This window comes from Anarrhichthys ocellatus, unplaced genomic scaffold (assembly GCF_004355925.1).
Source record: "Anarrhichthys ocellatus isolate YVR2014 unplaced genomic scaffold, GSC_Weel_1.0 scaffold13, whole genome shotgun sequence".
Taxonomy (NCBI): domain Eukaryota; kingdom Metazoa; phylum Chordata; class Actinopteri; order Perciformes; family Anarhichadidae; genus Anarrhichthys; species Anarrhichthys ocellatus.
This window is the reverse complement of record NW_022280043.1, coordinates 7,078,958-7,104,122: the sequence shown is the minus strand read 5'-3', so window position 1 is coordinate 7,104,122 and position 25,165 is coordinate 7,078,958. Positions and strand designations below refer to the sequence as shown.

Sequence of the window (25,165 nt, the reverse complement as noted above, 5' to 3'; positions counted from 1 at the left end):
AAATGAGTGGTTTGAATTGATTTATTTCACTGTGCGAGAAGGCAATTTCATGCAGAGTTGTTTTGAGATTTTTGGACATTTCTTGTTCTTCTGTGATCATGCCTGCCTTACAGTACTGTATGTTCAGCCCCAACATTGTTTCAGCAACAACTGTGCAGTTAGTTACTTATTGAAATTCAGTTTACTTTTGATTTAAAACATGACGTTGTACCTAACTAACACGGGGATTCTAACCTAAAGCCAAATCCCAAGCGAAACTTTCGAAGAAATGATTTAGCCAAAACTGTCTCACTCTGCATGTTGAGGAATAAGAGTGTACAAGAACAACACACACTCACACACACACAGTTAGAGACACTCTCACTGTCTTTGTTTCACTCTGTGAAAACCCTCCAAATCCACCAGGTGCTCACTCTGTAGCGTATCCTTCCAGAAGCCTTGCTGACACTCCTTTCTCTTGGCCCTTATCCGTCCTCTCCCAGCTACACGCTCCAGCGACGCAGGACATCATAAAAGTCCCATCAACGCAGCACCACTTTTCTCCCCCTCCCACCTCACAGCCCCCCGCCACTCCCCTCCAGTTCACTCTGGCCATCAGCAGCAAATAAAGAGACTGAAAATGTAACGGGGAAAAATGTCCTCCTCCCCGGTAATTTTACTCCAATAACACTTTAGATTAAAAAAAGAGGTTATTGAGCTCAAGTTGATTTGTCAGGCAACAATTAGTAGTGAAAGTAATAATCCCAAAGTTTAATATTTAAGTAATTATTGTTTTTAGCGCCTTTTTTTTTTGTGGCCTGAATGTACTTTGTCCAGATATATATTGTGTAAGCAAACACACATATGTTAACTCTTAGTGTTAGTTGTATAGCTGCTTTCGGTCTACAGTTAGACACGTGTTTGATTCCGCTCCTCATAACATATTTTTGGAATATTTCAAACCTGCATAGTTTGCATCAATTTTTACTAGGACCTATATTGTTGAAGCTATATTCCAGGTTTCTTGGCATATAAACGTCCCCCAACTGTGGAGTTGTGTGAAACTGTTGGCAGCGTGTGTGTGTGTGTGTGTGTGTGTGTGTGTGTGTGTGTGTGTGTGTGTGTGCATATCTGTCTCTTAGAGCAAAAGATAAAAACAAAATGAGGTCTCACTCAGGGTTACTTGTTTGTTTTCTGTAAGAGGCAACATTTTATTAGTTCAGCCAAAGCAGTGGTTCTCAAACTTTTTGTTTCCTGTATGTTGTAAATCATAATAATTAGATTTTCAACGTCCTGCACAGCCCATCATTTTTTTCTAAGCATGTTATCTTGTTCTTCTCGAAAGCATCGTCTGTAAACCAACAGACTACCTGTGCGAATGAACTCCATTGCTATTGTGATGGTTGATTTGTTTACCGTTCCGTTGGGGAAAAAACGATTCCCAGGTCAGTTTGTTAGTTCTGCATCACATTTTCCCCTGGTCACACGCGACCCCACCTATCATGTCTCTGCGCCCCACACTTTCAGAATTACTGATCCAAAGAAATTAGTTCCACCACAACAATTTTCGCCACCTCAACAGTCAACAGTTGTTACATGATATGCAGATGAGACTGTGCTATGGCGACTGACTAATTGCTGATAAGGATACAGCCAATAGTTCCTTCCAGTTTAACTGAAAGAAACACAAGTATTTATTATCATTTAAGGTAGTGCTGAGTCTGACTATTGATTATTCAAAATAATGAAGTTGCTTTTTTTGTTAGCATAATGTTTAGCTGTTAACACCACATCTAGTCACTTCTTCTATTTCCAAACTACAGCCTATTGTGCTTCAAAACAACTACTAGAATTTATTATACATGCTTCGGTCTCTCTCGGCTGTCGGCGCTGCAGAAATTACAGCTGGTTCGCCACAGCAAGGCTTTTTTATGTAGAATCAGCCGTAGGGCACATATCACCCCTATTCCTGACTTTGTGTCCCTGAATGCTGGCTCAGGGCAATGTTGATTTCAAGATGCATAAGACCTGTATTTATCTCTGTAATCAGGCTCCCATGCCTATACTTCTACTCTCACATACTGCACAAGCTGTACCCGTGACCCGTTGCTGTTGTGGCTCCCTGGGTCTACAGTAACTTTATTTATTGCCTTTAGGTTAGTCCGTTTCAAAGTGCGTCTGTACCTGTTTGTACAAAGTGGACTTTTAGTGACGACTGTGTTTGACTGTGTGAAGTCTGTCTTTGTCATTTGTTCTGCTTCATTGGCTCAGGGTATACTTTGTGACACTCACTATATAAAGATGCTACACAAATACATTTAACCTTTTACACTGCATTACCGAGAACAACAAATGTAAACCTTTCTTATGAAATGAGTGTAGTTGAATTACGGTTTTATCAATAAGTAAGGGCAGCAAAACAGACTTTTATTTATTTGAAAATACACACAGACACAGACACACTCAAGGTTGACAAGATAAAAGCTCTCGGTAAGAATAACACTTCACTGCTTCTTCAGCTTTTTCCGCTTTCCCCATGTTATCCTCATTGATTTTATTTTCCAACCGCATCCATATTTCAGACGCTGCTTCATTCCCCCTTAAAATATAGGCTGTTGTTTGTTCACCTTCAGAAGGTCTTAAACGTAGCTTCACATTAGCCTCATACACAATGAGATCATTGCCACGATTGAGGGAAATAGTCCTCTCAAAGGGCGGGACACAATGTTGTATTATTTGGTGTGTCATTCAGGTAGTGTGAGAACTGTGTCACACTGTTCTGTCTCATACTTTGACAAGGGCCTTCCCCATTCTCTTCTGTCAATATAGGGCAGATCCACTGGGGGAACGGGCTGAATACATGAGCCATTTGGAGGAGAGCCTTTTCATGCACTGACCCTCTCTGGAGTTTTCTGAATTCTGTTTGTGTCACAGAGACGTCTGTGTCTGTGTGTGTATCTGTGTGTGTGTGTGTGTGTGTGTGTGTGTGTGTATCTGTGTGTGTGTCTGTGTTTCTTTGTGTGTGTGTCTGTGTGTGTGTGTCTGTGTGTCTGTGTGTGTGCGTGTGTGTGTCTGTAAGGGTCAACAAAGACTGATGCTAGGCTGACGAAACAAGGACCAATCAACTTCGATTAATGTACAGAAGCTCTATTGATGTTGTGGTTTGTGGTAGTGGTGTGCGCGTGCGTGACAGTGTGCATCTGTATATATGTATGTGTGTGTGTGTGTGTGTATGTGTGTGTGCGTGTGTGTGTGTGTGCTGAATGCTTATATCCAAGTGATTTGTAAGTGAACTGGTTTTGTCGTGTTTTCTTTCTTTCCTCTATTTCCACCAATTAATCTGTTTGATTTAAAGTTCTAACAAATGATCTTAAATCGAATCACTAATATGAGATCCTGGTGAATATCAGATGATAAAACCACCATTTGCTGCCTTGTTTTTTTTACTGTTCTTTTGAATTTATCCAGACTATGGATTGATTGTCAGTCTGGCTGACTGTGTGCAGGCCCGGGGGGGCCAATAAGGCAGGGGACTCTCATAAGCCAGATCCTCTGTGTGAAAGGACGGTAAGATTTCACATTGTAGAGTGAAAAAAGCAAAATGTCAATCTGGCAAACTGAAGAACTAATCCAAATGTTCTCTTTGAAGTTGCCAAAAGAATGAACGCATTGTGACACCTTCAAAGGATTAGTGTGTGTTTGTCTCCTCAGGCTTACTGTAGGATGGTTGCAGTAGGTCTTCTGCTCTGTGGTGACACCATGCACTATGGGTGCTTTGACAATGCAAGAAGAAATAAAGAAGTCTAAACCTGTGTGGTCACTGCACTACCAAAGTTAGGAAGCCTCTTACAAACCGATACCCAGGGGACCATCATCTCATAACTCGTCTATGGGACTCTGGTGCATAATCAGCAGCTCATTTGCATTCTATACCCATTTGTCTCTTTACTTTCTATTACCGGAACATTCTCTGAGCCGTCTCTTCACAAAAGGACCTCATTTACTGTAAACAGCAGTGATCAGAGTCTTCTTGCCGCAGGGCCCACAACACCTTCTGTGAAGGTACATATAAATATGGGTGTGAGCTTTTCTGTTTCTGGGTATTTTCTTTGTAAAGAACCAATGACAATTAGCCGTACATTTGTCTGACTTTTTTTCACATTGGTGCGTAAAACAGTGGCACTACAGAGGTGGTAAACTGTGGGACTTTATGGAGGCTCTGATTAGTGATATGGATAAACAACTCTGCAGAGTGTTTACTGGGTTGTTTATTGCTCGCTGTATTAGCTGGGTGCCGTTATCTCAGCCCGTGGCGCTCACTTGTCCTCCACTGTCCCGCAATAGGATTCAAAGTCAGTAGATAAGTATGGGAGCAGGACAAGTGGGGAAGAGGGGAAGAGGGAGACAATGGAGGGGTGGAAAGATTAAAGAATGACCTCTGTGATTGACAAGAGAGATGGGAGTGAGGGAAAGAGAGATGAGCAAGAGACAGAAGTCACCGATGATGCTGTAAATGGTTAATAATCCCAGCTGAGGGAGATGAGTGGGGGGGTCAGGAATAATGGAAAGGGTGCAGAGGAGGAGAAGAAGAGTGGATAGTTGATTATGTGGGGAATGGGGTATGTCACAAATGTGTGGCCTCCTGAAAATGCAGCACAGTAGCCTACTCGTGGTTGCGATGACATTTAAACATGATTTTCGATGGAATAAATTGCTTGTAATTATTTTGATTTTCCATCTGTAGTAATCACGCTGCATTTTCCTTCCACTTGTTTGATTCTGCCCACACACACACATGTACTCGCAATAAATGCATCGCTGCATTTACACTCTGCCGCATTTTTGATAATTCAGTACTTGCACGCGCGCACACACACACACACACACACACACACAAACACAAAGGCGCCCTTATCTTCCCTGCCTCCCTTTGTGTCTGTCCTGGTGAATAAACAATAACTCATCTTTGTGACAATAAAAGTTGACACCCCACCCTTCCCATGAGCATTTATTTATGATGAATGGCCCTCAGCACAATGAAGGCGCGCCAAAAACTCAGCCCGTCCCTCCTCTCCTTCCACTAACTGCATCTGTGCCACCACTCAGACACCCCACCCCACCCCAACCCCTCAAGCCCTCTTTTTGCCTTCCCCTTCTCCCTTCCTGGAGTTAAATTCAAATCATACAGGCTGCTTGATGAATCTATTGTTACCAAAGCACTTCACAGAGAGAGCTAAAATGCGGGCTGAATTAATGGGGGCTCAGGTCCAAATAGCTTTCAAAAGGCAGCTCCTCTTCAGCTTTTCTCATTGCTCATGTTCATCCCTCGCTCTTCTTTTTGCTTTCTTTTTGTATACTCTGGCTCCCACTTGCTCTGTTTTTTCTCTCCTCCCCCTTAGGGCTTAGATAAATGCTCTTTCTACCTCTTCCTCCTCTCTAATGAAGATTCCCTCTCTCTGACGCCTTTCATCTTCTCTTGTTTTTGTGTTGTTGTTTTTTATCCATCATGTTGCATATCTCTCCTGCTTCCTCCGTCTCTCTGTCTCTTGCTACCTCTGTTTTTTTCCCTTTCTCATTCTGTCATCACAAATTACCTCCCCTCTCAATCTCTCCTTCTCAGCGCAGCACCATCTCCCACGTCGGCCTCCATCTCCCTTTCAGATGCTCTTTTTTCTCTCTCCTATACTCATAGTTTAGGATATTTTGTCCTCCTTTCACTCTCCATGAGCTGCAGGGCGTTTACAGTCCTCGAAGGCAGGGTGTGTTTGGTGTCATGGTGAAGCTTGTCTTGTCACTGCAGGCAGCCTTCATCACCGCTGGCCTTAAAGGAGCACACTCACACACACACACTTGCATACCAACACTTGAAAGATGTTGTCTCGACACAGCAGGGGGTTGATCTCTTAGGGACAGTTTTGGCCTAAGGGCTGTGACATTATCAAAGTGCTCTCTCGCAGCAAGCTTGTGTTTGTGAGCGAGTGTGTCCATGCTGTGACTCCACACAAGGATATGAGCTGTTTTGATTTGCATTTGTCTGCTGCCTGCCTGTGCATGAGTGTACGTCTCCATGCTCTAGTATATTGTAGGGTACCATCAGCCAGGACTTAACATTTCATCTGTGTGTGGCTATAGTGTGTGTGTGTGTGTGGGTGTGTGTGTGTGTGTGCGCGCATCCTATTTAGGTCCTCCCCTCTCCTGTCCTCTCTTTGAACTCTGCTCCACCGTTCACTGCTACAACTGCCGGACACAAGGACCAAACCAATTAGATTCTGGGAACACACACACACACACTCAACAGTTCCTGTTTTCATTGATTTTCACCCAGAAAAATACAAAACAATTACAGAATTGTATTGAAAAAAACCCACCAGATCTGTTTAAACAGATTTTCAGTTTAATTGTATGTTCCCACGCACCAAAAAGTTGCACTGCATCCTGCCAGAGGCAACTGTTCACCTCGGTTAACAGCAAACCAAGGTCCTCCTGTAGCAAAGACAACTCAAAATGAGGAGATGCTGATTATGCTGCGGATCAGCCCTCCAAAAGCCCCTTGAAGTAATAAAGAAAAATATAATAAAAGATAGAAATATATATTGATTCTGCACATGCTGTTTTTTTTTTCCAAGAGTTTTGCATTCTTAATATTTCCTGTTATTCGAAACAACAACAACAAATGTGGAAATCATTTTCTTGGAAAAATAATGACTCCCCCAACGAGCATTGTATTGACATGTGTTAGATGTGGACACAGCGCATACAGGAGCAATTACACACTGAGGCATCAACACGACGAGAACGACGAGGACAGTGATGAAAGCCAGATAATTGCGTCATGTGGAAGAGATGAAACGCGGGACACAGACAAAGAAAGACAGACAGAGAGAGAGAGAGAGAGATAGTGTAACAGATTATGAATACACAGCAAGAAGCAGGATGTGACAAACGGATAAGAAATGGCATGATGCATGAAGGACAGGGGGAAGGAAGGAGGGAGTGGCAGTGGGTGAAAAAGGTTGGAGTCAGGGAGAGGTAGCACGATGGAGGTGGGGGGGAGCAGGAAGGGGCTGTTAGGGTATTGAAGAAGAACAACAGAGGAAGGGAGAGAGAGAAAAAAGAGAAATGGGTGGGGGGGGGCAGAGAGGAAGAGGGGCTGGTGAAGCGATGAGGCGAAAAAGCACAGCACACCAGGGAGAGATAGAAATGATGGAAGGATCGCAGCTGAGGCACTGGGTACAGACGGATAGAGATAGGGTGATAGAGGAGGGCAGAGGGAGGGATGGAGTGACACAGAAGTGTTTCCTGCTGCCTGCAATGATGACATGGTAACATTATAACACAGCTTGTAGCCAGAGTTCCTCACATTTTCCACACATTTTTCTATTAGCATTAGGGCTGCAGTGGGACTGGAGCGCCGAACCCGTGAAGTCAGAGGTGCTGTCTGTTTTGTCATTTGTATCTTTGGCTTTTTTTTACAAAATAGCCAGATATTTTGTAAAGCAGTTGCTAATCTTTTCTATTGATTATTCAACCATGAGCGTTCCATGCCCATCCACATTTTGGAGAGGACGGACAGGATGTGTATGCCCAAAACCCGGGACACCCAAAATATCTTGGGTGCAATATAGAATGAGACAGAGAGAGTCAGAAAAGGTGTAAGACATAGATAGAGTAAGGCTGGTCGAGGATTATCAGATTTACCGCAGATTTTCTCACCCAGACAATTGGATCAAAGGCTTGATTGAGACCAGTGGTCAGCCTAAATTCATCTGCTAGAGTGAGGAATTCAATTATAGCTAACCCCGTGAAGCCACCCCAATAATGTCAAACATGTCCGATAATTAGAATCCAACATCTGCCCTGATTCTGACAGATTCAGTCCAACAGCAGATCTGAGTGTAGAGTTTATTGTCTGAGGTGAGGCTTAGCAAGAGTCTGATCCTCTGTTTCCATTGTTGTTTTTATTGGAGTTTCATTGGAACAAATGAGTTCAGTGTCACATAAAGAACCAGCAGGTTTGTTTCAGTTTTATTGTCAATGGATAGCATTGTTTTTCGTTTGAGTTTGTGCCTCACTTCTTTATTATTTTTACCAGCAGTGTATTAAAAGAGACAAAATAGTCAATTTTTACACCATCAAAAGATGTCATTTCCGCAGCCATTTTTTACCCTGACTGAAAAATTGCCTGAGACAGAAAATCCTTCACAGTAAAAATTGAAGCCTTGATTTGGTGTTGTTAGAGTTCTGTTTTATCATTATCTCATTGTGCTAGAAAGTCCCCAGGTCGAGTGCTTTCATACCACTGTGCTCCGCTTACGCTCAATCCCCTGACACCAACAAGAAGAAATACAATTCGATGGTGGGATTCGATAGTCTCCTTCAAAACATGTTGCAAGACAAACACTGTCAACAATCTAAAATACCATCATAACCATGTCTTATTATTTTAGCCATCTTTATTAGCCAGGATGATGAGCAAATTTCAAGACAGATTTGACAAGAAAATGTGAATGAAATGAAATTCTCTGCAATGCAAATGTTTTTGGTAAAATGTAAACTGAAATGCATACACATCTGTAACCAGTATTTATCTCGTCTTTCTCTAATCTGTCTATGAGCACAATATAAAACGCCATCCTCAGTTGTGCATCTGATGCAGTCTATCTACAAAATAGGTTTAAAGTCACGGAGTGCCTCCTACACAAGCGCACAGAGAGAGGGAGAGGAGTCGAGCTGGCAAGAATGAAGTTTGAGTGCCTCGACTGTGTCAAAAGACCATAACAAAATGAAGTGAAAAGCTTGACAGAGAAAAAGAGAGGAAGGTTTGCTCTGGTGACACTGAAGCCTTATTGACTATACCCTCCACACTTCCCCTCCCCTTCCCTCCTCTTGATCACTGTAGTTTTCCCCAGGGGAGCAACTCACCCGATTGGCTGCCTGTCAGGGGCAGGCGATTCGGGTCCGGAGGTGAGCGTGTTTCCTGATAGGTGGTTGCTAGGCGATGGATGTTAGTATGAGGGGCTGGGTGTGGAGAAAGGACCAGCTGCAAAGGATGATTGTGTGTAACTATGTCTGTGTTTGTGTGTGGGATGCTGTGGGGGGTTGTGTGTGTGTGTGTGTGTGTGTGTGTGTGTGTTTTTCATGCGTTTGTGTGCATGAGTACCTTTGCAGAGTTCTCTGTGTTGGTTGCTTCCAAAATAACTCCCTGATTGAACTGCACAATTGCACATGTGTCAATTAAGTGGCGTTTAAGTGTGTGTAAGTGTGTGTGTTTGTGTCAGTGTGATAGCCTCCTGCAGGCAGAGCAATGTAATAACTATTATTACCAAACCATGGGCTGAAGTTTACTTATGCAAGTAGTTACGAAGGGGTACCTCGGGTCATGAAATAAAATTGGAACCCCTCCATCTATATCAGACACACAAACACACACACACAGCTTGGAATCTATGTATGGGTGTGCAGGCCCCACGTAGTGCCTTATTAGGCCTGTTTATGACTGCTGCAGCTTAATTCAGTCCCCTGCTGGGGGTGTTATTCTCTTCATTAGAATTACCAACAGGTGTACTGGGAACCTCACTGATAAACATTGCCTGATAGCAACGGTGTTACAAGTGTTAGTCATGCTAGTTGGGGTCTGATTCTTCTTCTTGTGGTTAGTCTCTAAAAGGTCTCAAATCCCCCCCCCCCAAGCTCCCTCCAACCAACCGTGCTGTTAGAGTGAAGCTGAATGAAATGCGAAATCAGGATTTTGTTTTTTGCTTTATAGAGGTGAGAGGTGTATAAAATTCATGCTGGTTAATTGCTCCGAGCTACTTCGGCCCATTTGGTGGGTCCCTCTGCTGTGGCTTTGCACACTCTCCGACCAGTGTGAGCCGTCCAGGAGTAAATAGAGGAACGTGCGTGTGCGAGCTTGTGTGTTGGATTCACTGTGTGCTGAGAGGCACAGTGTGCTACTGGCTTGTTAAATTGGTTTCAACAACTATTTGCTTGTTAAAGGCAAACAGCGCCCAGTAGCCTGCAGTACACTTAAGTAGGGAAAGAAAGCCTCTTAGATTAATTGATCATTTTTTTTCTTTCACTTTGGCACGAGAGGGATGCAGGCTGCATCACCTTTTGCCCCTCTTGGCCCTGGCTGGGATCCGCTGAGTGCTGTGTGGGATTGACAGACACTATAAAATGTAGGGTGAAGTAGAGATTTGACAGCTATTAATGTGCGTTTTCATTTGTAATCATCGAACTCATGATAATCAATCAAAAGTGAGGTAGAAAAACATTAGCAGATGTCATAGGGGTGTTAAGTATTTTTCAACCTGGACCCTGGAGGAAGCATTAGTGAGAGTTGGATGGAGGAGTGCCACGGGACACTGGTGTTGTCAGAGGTTGTTGTGTTGAAGTAGAGAAAGCAGGAGCTTAGTGTTATCTAAAAGATTTTCAATGTCATGTCTGAATATTTAGCCGATTTCGGCAATTCAGATATAATCAAGCGCCAGGGAAAGAAAAAAAGATTTTATGTCTCTGTAGGGTTCTTTCCACAATGCTGTCAGACACTTAAAATAGCAATCTGAGGCTGTCAGCGGGAAAAACAAGCACTTTCAGTGGATGTAGCTATAATGACCGTGTGCATTTGCCCGATATGATTACATTGTAGCCTGTATAGCGGCTGCTGTTTGCCGTGTACTCCCTCAATACTGGACCAATTTCAAAAATTGTTGTCCCCATTAGACACAAAAACATGGGACAATAGGGTCCAGGTTGAAAAATACTGAAGTTACCTTTTAAGGCCTTTGTTAAGGTCTGATTTCGTCATCTCTGCTTATTGAAAGTATAATTAATATATTGTTGATGTCAACTTAATTATTGTCCGTATGTATTATGTTCACTGCTCAGGCCAGTGCGAGAGTACTTATTACGTAGGTAAAATAGTGGCAGTGCATTATAAATGAATAATCGGAGCCTGAGGGTAGTTTGAAGTATCTTGCTCGTGCCAAGGAAAAGCTGATTTCCAAAATTGTATTTGACCTGGGAAAATTTGGAAGATAGAAAATAACAAGCTTTTATTTGACTCACAACTACTATATACCGTTTCATTCCTGCAGATTAATTAAAGGTTAGGAGGCCGAGGCGTTCTCCCGGTGTCGGTGGCCCTTGTTAGAGCTGGAGGACGTGAAGAGAGGAGAAGAGGAGGAATGGAGTCATGAATAATACTAGTGCTATGTCAGGGTCACTTGTGGAGGCAGTGTTGGGTACCTTGAACATGCTGTTCAGTAGAATACTGATGTATGTGGGCAGTGTTGTGAGTGCTACTGCAGGAGCAACAGAGAAGAAAATATGCTGCATTCGATACCTTCAGCTCTCCGATTTCAACAAAAGAAACAAACTTTGAACACAAAGAATGTCACCTTTTGTTTATCTCCTCAGAGGATAAAACCCCCCCCACATAACAAAGCCTCAAAAACAACAACAACAAAGAAAGGAAGAACTGAAAGGGATCAAATCAAATCAAAACCCATAAGACAGTTTATGTTCCACGACTTGAGACAGCAGTGGCAGAAAGACAGATGGTGGAAAAGAGACCAAAGTTATAGCCTGAAGAAAAGTGATAAACTTGTTCTGATCCAATAAATCCTACTCGCTTTTTTTCTATCAGCAATCATTACTTTAATCCATTTACCAAACATTGCCTCGTAAACCACAATTGGTAGCCTCATCATATGTCACAATTAGAGAGATAGTCATTCGTCTGCATTGATCATCATTTGTCTGATGTGATCGTTTAGCTGTGATGTGGGAAGCTGTAATGTGCTCAAGCACTACTTTATTAGTGGAGCACAAAGTAATATAAAAGCAATCCAAAGTGCTGTACAGAGTGATCAAACAATAGAAAATGAAATTAAAACATGATACATATATTATTATATCGATGTTATATACAAAATGTACTGTATATAGATCAGAGATCAAGATGTCAAAGCTCTTATCTCCAAATAAAAACTCACAATACTGTAATTATTATTTATTCTGACAAAAATTGGTAACAAACGTATTTACAATATATATAGATATATATAATATATTTGATATAGAGCGACAACAGCTGGCAGAGAGAAGGAGAAAGACAAAAAAAAAAGGAAGCTCGAAGAGGTAAAATGAGGAGGACTGCTGTCAGAGTCACCTTGTAGAAACAGGAAGTGAGTGTCCCAGTGAGGGATGTTCGGTACAAGTCGGACTAAAGAGAGGAGGACGGGGTTGGAGAGAGAAGACAGGCTGATGAAAGAGGAGGAGCGGTTAGGGAAGAGCTGTGACAGATTGTCATTAAGAAGGACAGCTGCCTTTTTCCGCGGTGACTTCTAATCTATAATCCAAACGCACTCACACACACATGCACGTACTCGCACACAGTCAAACTGCTCACATTTTCATATTTTCACTTATTTTATTTTTGGTACTGTGGTCTCATTAAAGGTTTGGATCTCCGTTTCAAGATACATTTCTGCAAATACATCAATGAAAATGCACAATGTAATTTAATAACATGTTCAGTCAACATGCACTTAAAAAAGCAATTATTAAATTTTTTGGAAAATATGAGAGGAGGGGGGATTTTAATTTCACAGTGCTTTGCTGCCAGTTTTATTTACAAGGTGCAGAAACCAGTCATGTTAGGAATTTATGGACAATGTGTTTAATTGGAACAGGATCTGTGAACTGTTGCCATAATTATTAGACTTGAAAAAGACAGCGGAGATGTGAACTACATGGGCAGCTTCGAGAGAAAAGTTCAAAAACAAGATAAATAAAATGTGTCGCTTCTTGTTTTCTCACTGGATTTACAAGAGCCACCTTTTTTAAATGAATCGCAACCACATGCAGACACACAGGCATGCAAACATACGACAGGTTTGGATATTACTCAACTTGATTCACAATTGAATTGAATGCACAGTTAACCCTTACATTTTCTTGTGGCGGTGCAAACTTAGGCGAAGACCTCAAAAAAGTGTTTCAACTAGAGCAGAAAATGTCCACTTATCTCAGATTTAATACATATATATATGTCTATGTACATATATATATATATATATATATATATATATATATATGTATGTGTGATATGTGTGCTATGGAGATGTTGAAGTTGAAAAACAAGATGATGCAGGGTGGATCCCAGCTGCTGGAATGGAGAGACAGTGTGAGCACAGGGGTCAGCGTTTATAGCTTAATGGCCCATGAGCCCAATCAGCTGACGTTGGCCAGGACAGCCTCCAAGGCAATGGGAGGGGCGTCACACAGCCCAGCGGTCAAATTCACAAAAATTAAGCGAAGAAGAAAAATTGCCTCGATCTAAGGAGGCTCCAGTTGTCGGAGTCAGCCAAATCAAGTATATCTTCATCCAATTAGGTTGCTGTAACTGACGTAGTTGCATTCTGGCAACCAACCCACATGTCACGATCTATCCCTCCGCCACTCAGCAGGTAACAGTGCCCGGGGAAACACTGCTGAAGCATCATATAATATTTAGCTGAACTTTAGGGATTGCTTCACGGCCAGTAGGAACAGTAGAAATGAATTTAAGATGGATTTATCCAAATCTATCCTTTTTTACAAATAGGTAGAAAAGGATAGATGTCACTGTGTGTACAACCATGCACGGGCATACACACCCCATCACAGAGTCAGACAGGCATGAATGAACTAATTAAACACACTCTCTTTCTCTGACTCCTGCAAGTCCATAAAACGGCGAATAATCAAGCTGACATACCTATGGTGTATCAACATATTGTAGCCGAATATGCAGACAGAGAAAAGCGAGTATAGAAAGAGTGATGAGAGGGAGACAGAGTGAGGAGGGAGAAAGGAAATGAAGAGCATGAAGAGAGAGTGGAATGGGAACAGATGAGAGGAAGAGAATGGAAGGCGGAAAAGTGGGGGAGATAGAAATGAGAGAGAGTGATAGGGGAGCAGTGGAGCAAATCAAAGTAAAATTAAGTGCATTTACATATTTAGATGCCTCTAGTCAGCCTGTCTAATTATTTCATCTCCATTTTTCATTTGCACTCTGTTCAATCCAAAAGCAGCAGGCCGTAAGGAAAGTTTCTCTCTCTCTCCCTCCTCACCATTACTTTACCACATTCACACTTGTCCCCCTCTCACACTCTCTGACTCCCCTCTCCTGGCAGCAGCCTTTCGTTATTCGGGTCATTACCATACGCTTTTTGTCCGTTCGCACTTGTTCTCTCTGTCTCCCTCACGCCCCCTGTTCCTGCTGTCTCTCATCATGTTTTATGCATACGAGGATACTGCCCCACATGTGTCCAGAAGAGTGTGTGTGTGTGTGTGTGTGTGTGTGTGTGTGTGTGTGTGTGTGTGTGTGTGCGCGCGCGCGCGCGCAAAGGTTCGCTGCTAATGCCCTTACTACCACCATGTTTTATGCAATGTGTTGACCTGGCGAAGATAACTGTCTATGTCAGTGTCCGATAGGTGTGTGTGTGTGTGTGTGTGTGTGCGTGCAAAGGTTCGCTGCTAATGCCCTTTCTACCACCATGTTTTATGCAATGTGTTGACCTGGCGAAGATAACTGTGTATGTCAGTGTCCGATAGGTGTGTGTGTGTGTGTGTGTGTGCGCAACGACCCGTTATTAAATCTTTCAAATTAGCATGAACCATGTCAGGAGAAGCCAAGCCACGTTAACCTTCTATCACTGATTTTCCCCATTTTTTTTATGCCTTTCTTCACACTCCATAAATCAGTCTTTCTCCTCGCGCTCACAATCTTTCCCTCTCTCCTCTCCTCACCTCTCTCTCTCTCTCCTTCTCCCTCTCTACCTCACCACTGCTCACCACTTTGTTTTGCATCTCCTTTCTCTCCACTTTACTTCCCTTTGCTCCTATAAATGTCCCGCTCCTTCTACACCCACACTCATCGGCACAATCTATTAGTGTGCATATGTGTGAAAGCGCATCCTTGCTTTGAGGCCTGTACGTGTGTTTCTGTTTATGTGAGCCTCTTTGCTCGCGTAAGTAAGTGTGTTTAGGCCAAATTGTGTGTGGCAGCCAATGTGTGTGTATTTTCCTGCAAATGTTTTCGTCCGTGCATGTGCACAGAAGTGCATGCGAGTGTGTTTGCTGGCATAAAAGGTTGTTATGTGCTTTAGGTGTTAATTGGCTGAGGAGCTTCGTTAATATTCTCCTTGCGAGCCTGCTCGTCAGGAACAGAGCCGGCAAACTGATGAGTGTGTGATTTTCCTCCACACACAGAGAGAGAGAGAGAGAGAGAGAGAGAGACAGAGTAACAAGAGTAACTTCAGTGCAAAGACCCTCTGTAAGGTCAGAGTGAGAGAAGAGTAGAGCAAGAAAAGGATCGGAAAAAAAGCAACAGAGGCAGAGAGAGGGCAAATAGGGAGAGGGACAGACAAGCAGGGAGGGGTCGGAAAAACAACAGACAGAGTGAGAAAGAAAGAGATGGAGGGAAGGAAGGAGGGAGGGGAAAGAGAGATGTGATAAAAACCCATAAAGGACTCCATTGAGGCATTGGGTGAAAGGAAAGATTATATCATGCGGGGGAGAAATTATCCCTTTGTTAGGCATTTGTGAATTGGCGGAATGGGGGCAAGGCGGATGGCGGCGTAACTCCCGGCGAGGTGGCACATAGCCACTCGATTCCAGTCACCCCCACTGCACCCCTGGCAGCACGCGGCTAACCTGGTCCACGACCCGCTTCCAGCTGCACGGGAATACACCAACCATCTTCCTGCAGAGCGCGCAAAAATGAAACATCAGAAGCTGCGGCCTTGACGGCTTGATATGCACATCAGTAACACATCACACGCATATACCTGGAAAGTAAAGAGCAACAGTAGAGAACTGGTGCGTGCATATATAGCCACAGTGGCGACCTATCTGTCACACCTATCTGTCACACACACACACACACATCAAGGAGCTTTCCACACAGGTAACACGGTAATGTTTAGCAGCACATGCACAGGGAACACAAAGAGGAGAGACTGACACATGCACTGCAGCAGAGAAAACAGTGAGCGCAGAGTCACGGCCTGTCACTGGGAGGTATGATGCCACACGGATAATGAGTGTTAGTCCCAGCGGGTAGCTGTGTAGCATGTGGCTCACAGCGCACACGGAAACACTCGTTAGGAAGCTCCAACAGTACGTTCTCGACTTGGCAGGTAACACTGTTTGCATTTATCTTACTGAACAAGGGATGACGGAGCTTAGCGCTCTGTTGAATCCCAATCGGTGGGGGCCTTGCATGGTTCTGCATAATATAATATGCCTCTAATGCCTTCTCATACTTAAACTGCGTGCCTTTCTATGAATGCATGTATGGGTACGGCAAGGGCCAAGCACACATTTAAGTGTCACATCTGCATTAGAAAAGCTTCCAGCCTTGTTGGTCTATATACTCTAACACCTTGTATGCTGGAGTTCTCTTTATCAGAGCAAATGACAAAACCTGCTGCTACCTTGAATCCTGCTGTATCTGTCCGCCAGTGTTACACATAACCTTTTTTACTTATGTTTCTTTTGCAACTTTTCAAACTAACTAAAGGTACTATTCGGAAAAAAATATCCCCCGAACGGCAGCTTTGACTCAGTATAATTCCCTGTGTGTCCCAGAGACTACTCAGTCATTCACACTGCAACCGCGTCTCCTACAAAATACATATCCTAATTTGCTTTGCCAATTATTTTTTGTTGGAAAAGTAATTGCTGCTGGGTTTACGCTTAGTGGCAAGTTTTTTGTTTTTTTCCAGTCCAGGAAGTTTTGATTTAGTCTTACTTATCACAGAAGTCGGGGAGGAGGTTATAATAGGTAGATTGTTATACAAAGCACAGGACTTTTACTTTTTTGTGTTCCGAAAAGGTTTGATTTGGTTTTGTGTTACAAGAATATAAATATGATCATATTCTTGTTCTTATTTGGGCCCAGTTGGTTAATTTCTAGACATTTCTTTGTGTGAGCAATTTGCAGGTGTGTGGTTTTTTGTGTTTTTTTGACCTGAGAGTCTTTAAGCTTTTGTCCGTACTGGCATTTCATTTTTTGTGGAGACAAATTGGCTCGCATTCACGTATGACCCAAAGACTGAAACATTTGTTGTAGCTCTCCCGATGAAAGCAAATGACAAAGGTTCTGAGTCCTTTGTTTGTTCTATAACAGCTCTTTCTGATTAAGTGAATTCAACACAGTGAATTAAACGAGGAGCATTCCAATATTCTTTTCTATGTAGTGAGCTTTAACCGGCTTGTTCATCTACACTAGTTCCCGGCAATCTATAGCATTCTCCATCTTCAGTTCTTGCAGTCTGTCACTTGAGTGTTTTGTTCTAAATTTGCATGCTCAGTTCTTTGCCATGTTTGGAAAGAATGATCCAAAATTGTCCCCTTTGATGCACGGTTGATGCAAGGCAAATGCACATTGGGATGAGACTAATTATAGGATATCTGCAATGGCCACCACGGCGTCATTAATGCCTCTCCTTCCATCCTGTAAAACCAGGGAAAAGACATTGCCAAGTCTTTTGTCTGCCAGAGAGTGAGTTTAATCTCCTAGGTTACTGTAGAGAAAGGTGAGGCAAAGTATGAGTGTATGAAAAAAACACCCTGCCTGCTCATGTATTCAACATGTAATTTCAGACAGCCAGTGACTCAAATACTAATATCTGTTTTGTATTCTTGTTAGCCTGTCATGATGTCAGCCATATTGACTTGTATCTATTTGCCAGGCTCTGCTGTCAACAGACTGTGAGAAATAGAGAAAATCAAAACTTTGTAATCCTAAATTGTGTGAAGAAAGACGGGCAGTGTTACTTGAAATGTACCCAAATGATTGGGCCGTATTGATCTTTGTGCCCGGGAGCGTGAGGTGAGCAGGAAGTAGCCTGAGCTCTGCCTCCAGAAAATGCAGTCACTGATAGTGTCCATAGATCGGGGAACTGTGACTTTTCTAATTAGAGAGTTCAGAGTAAACCCAGTTGGATTAGCAAGTGCATGTCTCCAGGCTAGCTATCAACAAGTCAGACAAACAAGAAACCAGAAAGATGGGAGGAGAAGCCCAGCAGAGGGCCAGGAGGGGCAGAGCATTATGGGAATTTACTCAGACCTGGGTCAAAATAGCAGTTTTTATAAGAACAAATGCTTACAATGGGGTATTTATGATGTTCTTCTTGTAAATGTTAAAGATAGAATCAAGCCCATTTGCAGTATCTATAACCTAGTTGTATAGTGTTGTGCATTTTGTTTACACTGGAGAGAATCCCAGAAGAGATTACTCAATCAGGACAGTTTAGATACTTTCTTGTGAGTGATTAAACTTTCTGGTAGTCTGGGACTTTGTGGCAGCTCCATAAAACAAACTTTATATTAAAAAAAGAAAACTTCCATTGGAATTGCACTCAGAATATCCACAATCTATATTCATGATATATGAGATCACATTCCTACGTTAATGTAACCACACTAATACTTGGATGCTGACTTGGATCCACCCTTGGGGAGATGTTCATTTGATTTATCCTTACCTTTCAGTAACACATGCCCTCCTTCACACTTTGCCAGCTAATAAACCCTCAAGATTCACGCCTACACGGACACATATATACATGCAACCTCCTCAGCATGCTCACACACGCTCACGTACACTCCCAACCCACTCACACGCACAACCCCAAGGGAGACATAAGAAATAAATTCGACACTTCCGCTAACCCAAGAAGCGCCTTAAGGACAAAGAGAAATTTAATCTTGGATAAGCCTCCCGATAGAATCTCTACATTACCCCTCTGCTGCTGGTTCACAGCTATCCCATCAACCCTTACCTCCCACACCTTGGCCCGATTCCCTCGCATCTCTCCTCCTACTACACTCCTTGTTTCTCCTCTCCTCCCTTGTGTCTCTCGGACTGTCTCAACTCTTCTTTTCACTTTTCCTTTTCTCTCCTTTGTCGTCAGTTGCACTCTTTTCTTCACCTCACTACTACTCTGTTAGTCCCTTCATCTCTTTTGAATCTCCCTCGTCTCCCACCGCGTGCCGTTCTCCAACAACAGCCCCCATCTCCCCATCTATTCCCAGTTGCGGTACATACTGTATATATCTGTATTTCTGTTCCTCTCCCATGTCGGAGCGCTTTAATACCATTGGTATTAAATGCTGGCACGACCTCCTTGGCATACTTAAGCAGGCAGGGATCCTTGTAAGGCTGTTTGAGTGCTTAATATTTTCAGCACGCCACTGACTTAAGCCCCTTAAGTGCTTTGGCAACACTTATTCCACGGTGGCATCAATGAAGCCCATTAAAAATTTGATTTGGATGAGAGAGGGAGAGAGAGAGAGAGACAGAGAGAAGAAGGAAGGGGGATAGGGGACACAATTTGCCATTACCTCCCTTCCTTCCACACACACTGTGACAAAAACAAATATACCCATCAGGGGGTTACCCACACAGGGACTTTGTCACACAAATACACACACACACACTTGCCAGTAGTGCAATGTTTGTGATGTGTTCCTCTTTTTGTCTGTAATTATGTCCTTTGTTGCTTTGTAAAGCACTTTGGGATGACCCTATTTTGTTAAAAGCACTTGATAAATAAATTTGACTTTATTTGACTTGATAATAGGGAACAGCATGTTTCAAATTGAATGCATGAAGATGTTTGTAAATACAGCGTGTGGCAGATTATAGCTGGTAGTTTATGATCAGTTGATAAAGAACAATTAGAGGAGCTATTCTAATAGCAAGAGTGTGTTGCCTTTCACATTTTACAAGACAATGAAAGTCAAAGACACAGAGTCTACTGTAGTTAGCTTCCATCATTGGCTTTGTATTGCCAGTTTTATTGCCAACAGCAGTAATGTTAGTACATGTGGTAATGAGCACGAACAAACGAATTGCATTATGCACGATTTGTCGATGCAAAATATACTGACAAGTTGGACAAGCTGTTAGCAATGACTTCTGTTTCATCAGGGTAAAAATATGACGCTGATACCTTTTTATTGAGCCAGGTTCACATCAACATAAATCATAACACAGGCATAGTCCCGTACGTTTCTGCTATATCCACATTCACTTTGAATTACAAATGCCACGCATAAACATGTACACAGTTCTTGTCAGCAGACAGCCGTGTACATCCCTGCAGCCATAAAAACGGCAATTTAACATAAAGAGGCTCTATGATGCCTCTCTGTGTGCCTGCAAGGATAAATTAACGGGTAGTAGATAGTGTTTGGGCCAAACAGGCAGCCAAATGTACACTCTGCTTCAGTCAACACTGGACAGACGAGCACATTCAGACACACACATCGCCACTGTTTGTTGACCTGAAAGAGAACCATTGTCACTGCTTCCATCCACACACACACTCATCTCTAACCTTCACAAAATAGTATGCAAAATATGCAGACACTGATCCCACACTGACACACACACATTCTAAGCAAGGGGAGGGTGGCCAGGGTTATATAAACAAGTGGAACACGGAAAACAGATCCACGGGCAGATGGATGTGATCAACAACTACACCACATTGGGATTATAGCAATTTTCATAGATCAACAGGAAAGAAGTGAAGCGAAAGGAGGACAAACTTGAAGGAACTAACAGCAGATTGACTGGGTGACTAAAGGAGGAGCGAGAGAAAGAGGGCAGAATGGATCAACGAAACACAATTTGAGGAGATCAATTTCAACAAGTGAATAGAGTATATATTGTTTTGCAGTCCGTCTGCTGTCAGGCGCCACACCTGCTAGACCTGAGTTGCTGGTGCACACCAACACAGAGTAATTTTGTCAGCGTCAGCCAGTTGACCGGTGAAGTCGGCGCCGTAGGGAACATTGGCAATGATCCGCTTTCGGCTTTGCCAGAAGTGTCGGGGCCATCGCCATTAGAGCTCATTGTGTTTGCAGTGGCACAGAGAGTGAGAGAGAGAGAGAGCGGGCAGTGTGTAGTAATCTTAGGATGACACTCACACTTTATTCCATCAGATAGGGCTCGGGGAGGTGTGTGGTGCAGCTCATCACGTTTGTCTTTGCACTACAGACACACAAATACACACATTAAACACATATAGCTGCACATACAGACACACGAGAGCAACAGTCTCCCGGAGACCAACGATGCATTAGATCCTGACAATCAGCGGAACTCTGTACGGATCTTAAACAGGGCAGGCTTTCAGATCAGTGTGTACGAGTGAGCGTTTATCTGGAGTGCACCCGGTGGAGTATGTTAGAAAGGAAGAGTAAGGCAGGTCGATGCTGCACGATTACACTGTCTGATAGCATATGATTAGTCTGAGGGTCTAAAATGACCATGTAAAATTCACTGTCCATTTACGCCGCAGTGTATACATGATAGCATATCGAAAGAGTTCCGGCATTCATGCGAGTAATAGTAGATACCTTGTGTGAGCAATGTGCAAGTCTCTGGGGTGAAAAAGCAGACTAAAAAGTGTAATATCTGAAACTAACGCGTCTGACTGCAGTTTGCTCAACCTCTAGCAGGTTGGTTATTCTACACAGGGCAAGCACTTCTACTTTACAGTATAGAGCGGCACTCAAGCTCAATGGCTTTTATTTAACCTTTGCTATCTCCAGATGACTTGTAGTAAGAAAGTGTCTCCATCTCTCCAGAGGCCTGGCCGGTTTGGTGATAGCTCAAAGGAACATTGAATTCTTCCTGACGATCTGTCGGGTGAGAAGTGCAGAAAAAACCCTGTTTGATTCATTGAAATACAATGTGTTTGAGAATGAACATTGTTGCCCTGGTTTTCTCTGTCCTCGAGGGCACAACAATGTAGGTAGCTCTATTTCAAAAGATAGCATTCAGTCACCATCAGCAGAGATACTTGCTTTTCTCAACCTGTATCTGACTGAAATATAGTATTATTGATGTTTTCAGTTCCTCGGGAGCAGTGTGGTTTGACCTATACGAGACAAGCAGTCTGTTGTTGTGGTTAATTGTGTGGCTGATTGTTGGGGCACCTCACAGAGCTAGCTTAGCTCCCAATTTGGCACTGCAGTGTACAGTCGCTGATGAGCTAATTAAGTTGCCTCTTATTTGGTTATTTGGATAGCTGCCATTGCTGAATACTCTTGCTGGTAAAGGACATAGTGTTGCAGGTCTGCTTTGGCAACATCTTGGTATAGGTTTTTGTGGTTTATTGATCCGAGAATCTTTGGTCTCAGGAGGCTCGGAGCACTGTGATAGAAAATAGCTAGCCTAGCAGGGTTTGCTTTGTTCTTGTTTTGCTTAGATGGGACTGAGCTCCTGTACAGCTTTGTAGCAGCAAAGCCTCTACACTGTATGGATATAAGACAACGCAACGCGTACGTTCTTTCTAAGTAGCACATGGTGCTAAAGTCAACAGTGGAACTTTCTGTTGCTCTAAACTCATCTCTATGTGCATTGTGATATAGTGTCTAAATCGCTAGCTCTGTTAGCGCCCTGAGCTCTGTCCAAACGTCTGTGGATTGCATGCAAGCCCTCGTCACAATTCATCTCTATCTCACTTAGCAGCTAAATCCCTTTCTTTGCATGTGTTGTGATGCAGTGGAGCACATAAGAGTCCTTTCTTTAAGGTTTGTCCTCAGACAACAACTTCTGTCTGATTGCACTGAAGTAAATGTGGGCAGTTAGCGTGTGCACTTGTGTCCAGCATTGCAGTTGAGAACAAATCAGAGTGTGTGTGTGTGTGTGTGTGTGTGTGGGGACTAGTTTGTCTGTAGCAGTGCAGCCAGGGTCACAGAGGAGCCATTGATCAAACGTGCACATACACACATGCTCACACATATACACACAGCTTCTCAGTACACAATGAGGCCTGTCTGGAGCTCTGTCCTCTGCCGCCTCCTCCCTGCCCCTTTCTCTCTGGCCCTACGCAGCCTGGTCCTGGTCCTGCTCTGCATCACTCGTAAGTCATGCACACATCAACACCCACATGTGCATACACACACACACATACACAGATTAAATGAGACGTGCAGTTTGGATTCTAGAGGGAAATTCAGGTGTCATTAAACACATCGTTTCATGTTAGAGATAGGATGTGGCAATTTTTTGTAATTTAAACTCCCTGCAGATATTTCTCTCGATGATGTGATGTCATATAAAAAGAGAACACAAGAGTGTTAAGTATACTAATTGGTGTAAATTGATACAGAATGAGATCCAGCGCAGTGCCTGCACTTGACCAAGGGAGGAATAGCTTGTGATTGAATCACGAAATGAGAGCTTAAGATGAATTGTTCAAAATGCTGGTAATTAAGTTAGAATTGGTAATTAAGATAAAGTCTAGGGTGAATGGGAAGAGAGTAGCATATGCCCAGGAGGTGACAGGACCAGGGAATGAGAGACCAGGCGGAGAAAAAGAGAGTGGACGGATGGACCAAAAGACCTGAAGGGAATCAGTCACAAATGAAAACAGAGAGAGCGAGAGAGAGAGAGAGAGATATGAGAGTGGCTGAAGTGTTTTTGTCAGCTCTCTTCTGAAGAATATTATAAAAGAAAGTTGAACCCCAGAGTGGTAGAGATGTAGGGAGCTGTATGGCGAGGTTGTCAAATAGAAAGAGAATGGGGGGGAGTGCAGTGAAACAGACCAATATATATTGAATGAGAGACAGACTGACAGACACGAGCCGAGAAGGACCTGGCCAGCTAGAAACTTGGACTGTACGCAAGGGAGCGGCGGAGGCTGAAATAGAAAAATAGCGAGACAGAGATGGAGAACAACGCAGTCTGTTGTGTGTGCAAGAAAGACGATGGAGATGGAGAGGGGGAGGGGGGGGGACTAGATAAAACAAGAGACTAGTCCTCAACAAGAGCTGTATGAGGTCGAGTTTTAATCCAAGAGTCATAAGACTCATTGAACACGAGGCAGCAACGGTGAGAAAAAGCAGTACATGAAGTGGAGTGGGATCGGTGGCAGAGTTGCTAGCTGCTATTAATACCTCCTGTCATTATTATTATCATGCATCTAATACAGGGAGATGTTCTTTCCCCCCGCTGCTCATTGCTAAACAAGTGTGCTGCGGTGCATTGTGCATTCCCCTCTGTGCCAGCCAAAATCTCAATTCAGTTGTTTTTTTTTTGCATATTAGATCAACAGAAGGACATTGTGTTTTTGTGGGATGTTGGGGGGGATGCTGGGTGGGGGTGACAATAGGGGAGAGCGGGATACAGAGGAAGAATGAGTTTGTGTCTTGGCAGTCAGTGTGGTTATGTAATCTTGCCAGTAGGGCAGTTTTGTGTTGGGCCTTGAATGTGCACATGCACAGGCTCATACTCTCTCGTACACATTTAACACGCAAGCAAGCACTTTTGATTTCAAAAACACACACGCCCATGCATTTCCTCGCTCTCCCACATACACATTCATCAGCATCACACTCACACAAGTGTGCCGCAGATACACACCAAAGGGAAGGCAGCCATGTCGTGGATTTTGAAGGCCAGTTCTTTTTGGCGGTGGTGAATCTCCAGTGTGGTAGCCACCGCGTAATAGCCCTGTAAATTTCCTTTAAGCTGCTGTTGGGGGGTTGTGTGGTGGCCATTGTTGTTGGGGCTGTGACAGACCCGGGCCATAAAACACTGCGCAGTAGATAGCGCTAACCAGCTTTAGCTGTCAGAAAACAGGAGAGAGGAGACAGGAAAGAGAGAGCATGATGACGGTTTGTGAAGGGTAAGAAGAGGTGAGTAAGAGAGAGGAATAAGTAATAGGATGAGTGGACAAGAGGAGAGCGATCAGAGAGATGCAATGCAGCGGGAGAGGAAAGAAGAGGGGATGGAGTAAGAGAGGGATGAGGTGATTGAAATAGGCCTAGGCCGAAGGGCCGGAGAGACATAAAGATGGGAAGGTCAAAACGAGAGATGCTGGAGCGGGGAGGGGAGGAGGTAAAAGGGAAAGGTGATGAGAGGAATAAGAAAACATAATTCAATGCAGAGGATGGAGGCAGCGTGACTGGGGAGCAAAGTCAGAGTGTTAAAAACAGGATGTGAAATAAATAAATATGTGAAAGGAAATGTTTCTTATGAGAGGTCAAGAGTGAATGGAGACCGTGTTATGCTGATTTTGCTGATTAGCAGTGCAGTGCTCACAGTACACCATTGGGTGATGGGGGAGAGAGAGAGAGAGAGAGAGAGAGAGAGAGAGAGAGAGAGAGAGAG

The 25,165-nt window shown here is 43.3% G+C and overlaps 1 protein-coding gene across 4 annotated transcripts in view; it reads left to right on the top strand.

Moving 5' to 3' along the window:
* Positions 1-25,165, top strand: part of cadm4 (cell adhesion molecule 4) — a 143,377-nt gene that overhangs the window by 80,731 nt on the left and 37,481 nt on the right. Inside the window, exon 1 of one of the 4 annotated variants that reach the window (XM_031852530.1) lies at positions 13,900-22,913. The exons of 1 other annotated variant lie outside the window; for it this stretch is intronic. In XM_031852530.1, coding sequence (XP_031708390.1) covers positions 22,781-22,913 — 133 coding nt within the window. In that variant the 5' untranslated portion in view covers positions 13,900-22,780. Of the gene's footprint in view, positions 1-13,899; positions 22,914-25,165 lie in introns of those variants that run through there. 2 more of the 4 variants (XM_031852528.1, XM_031852531.1) reach the window with 2 other exon arrangements.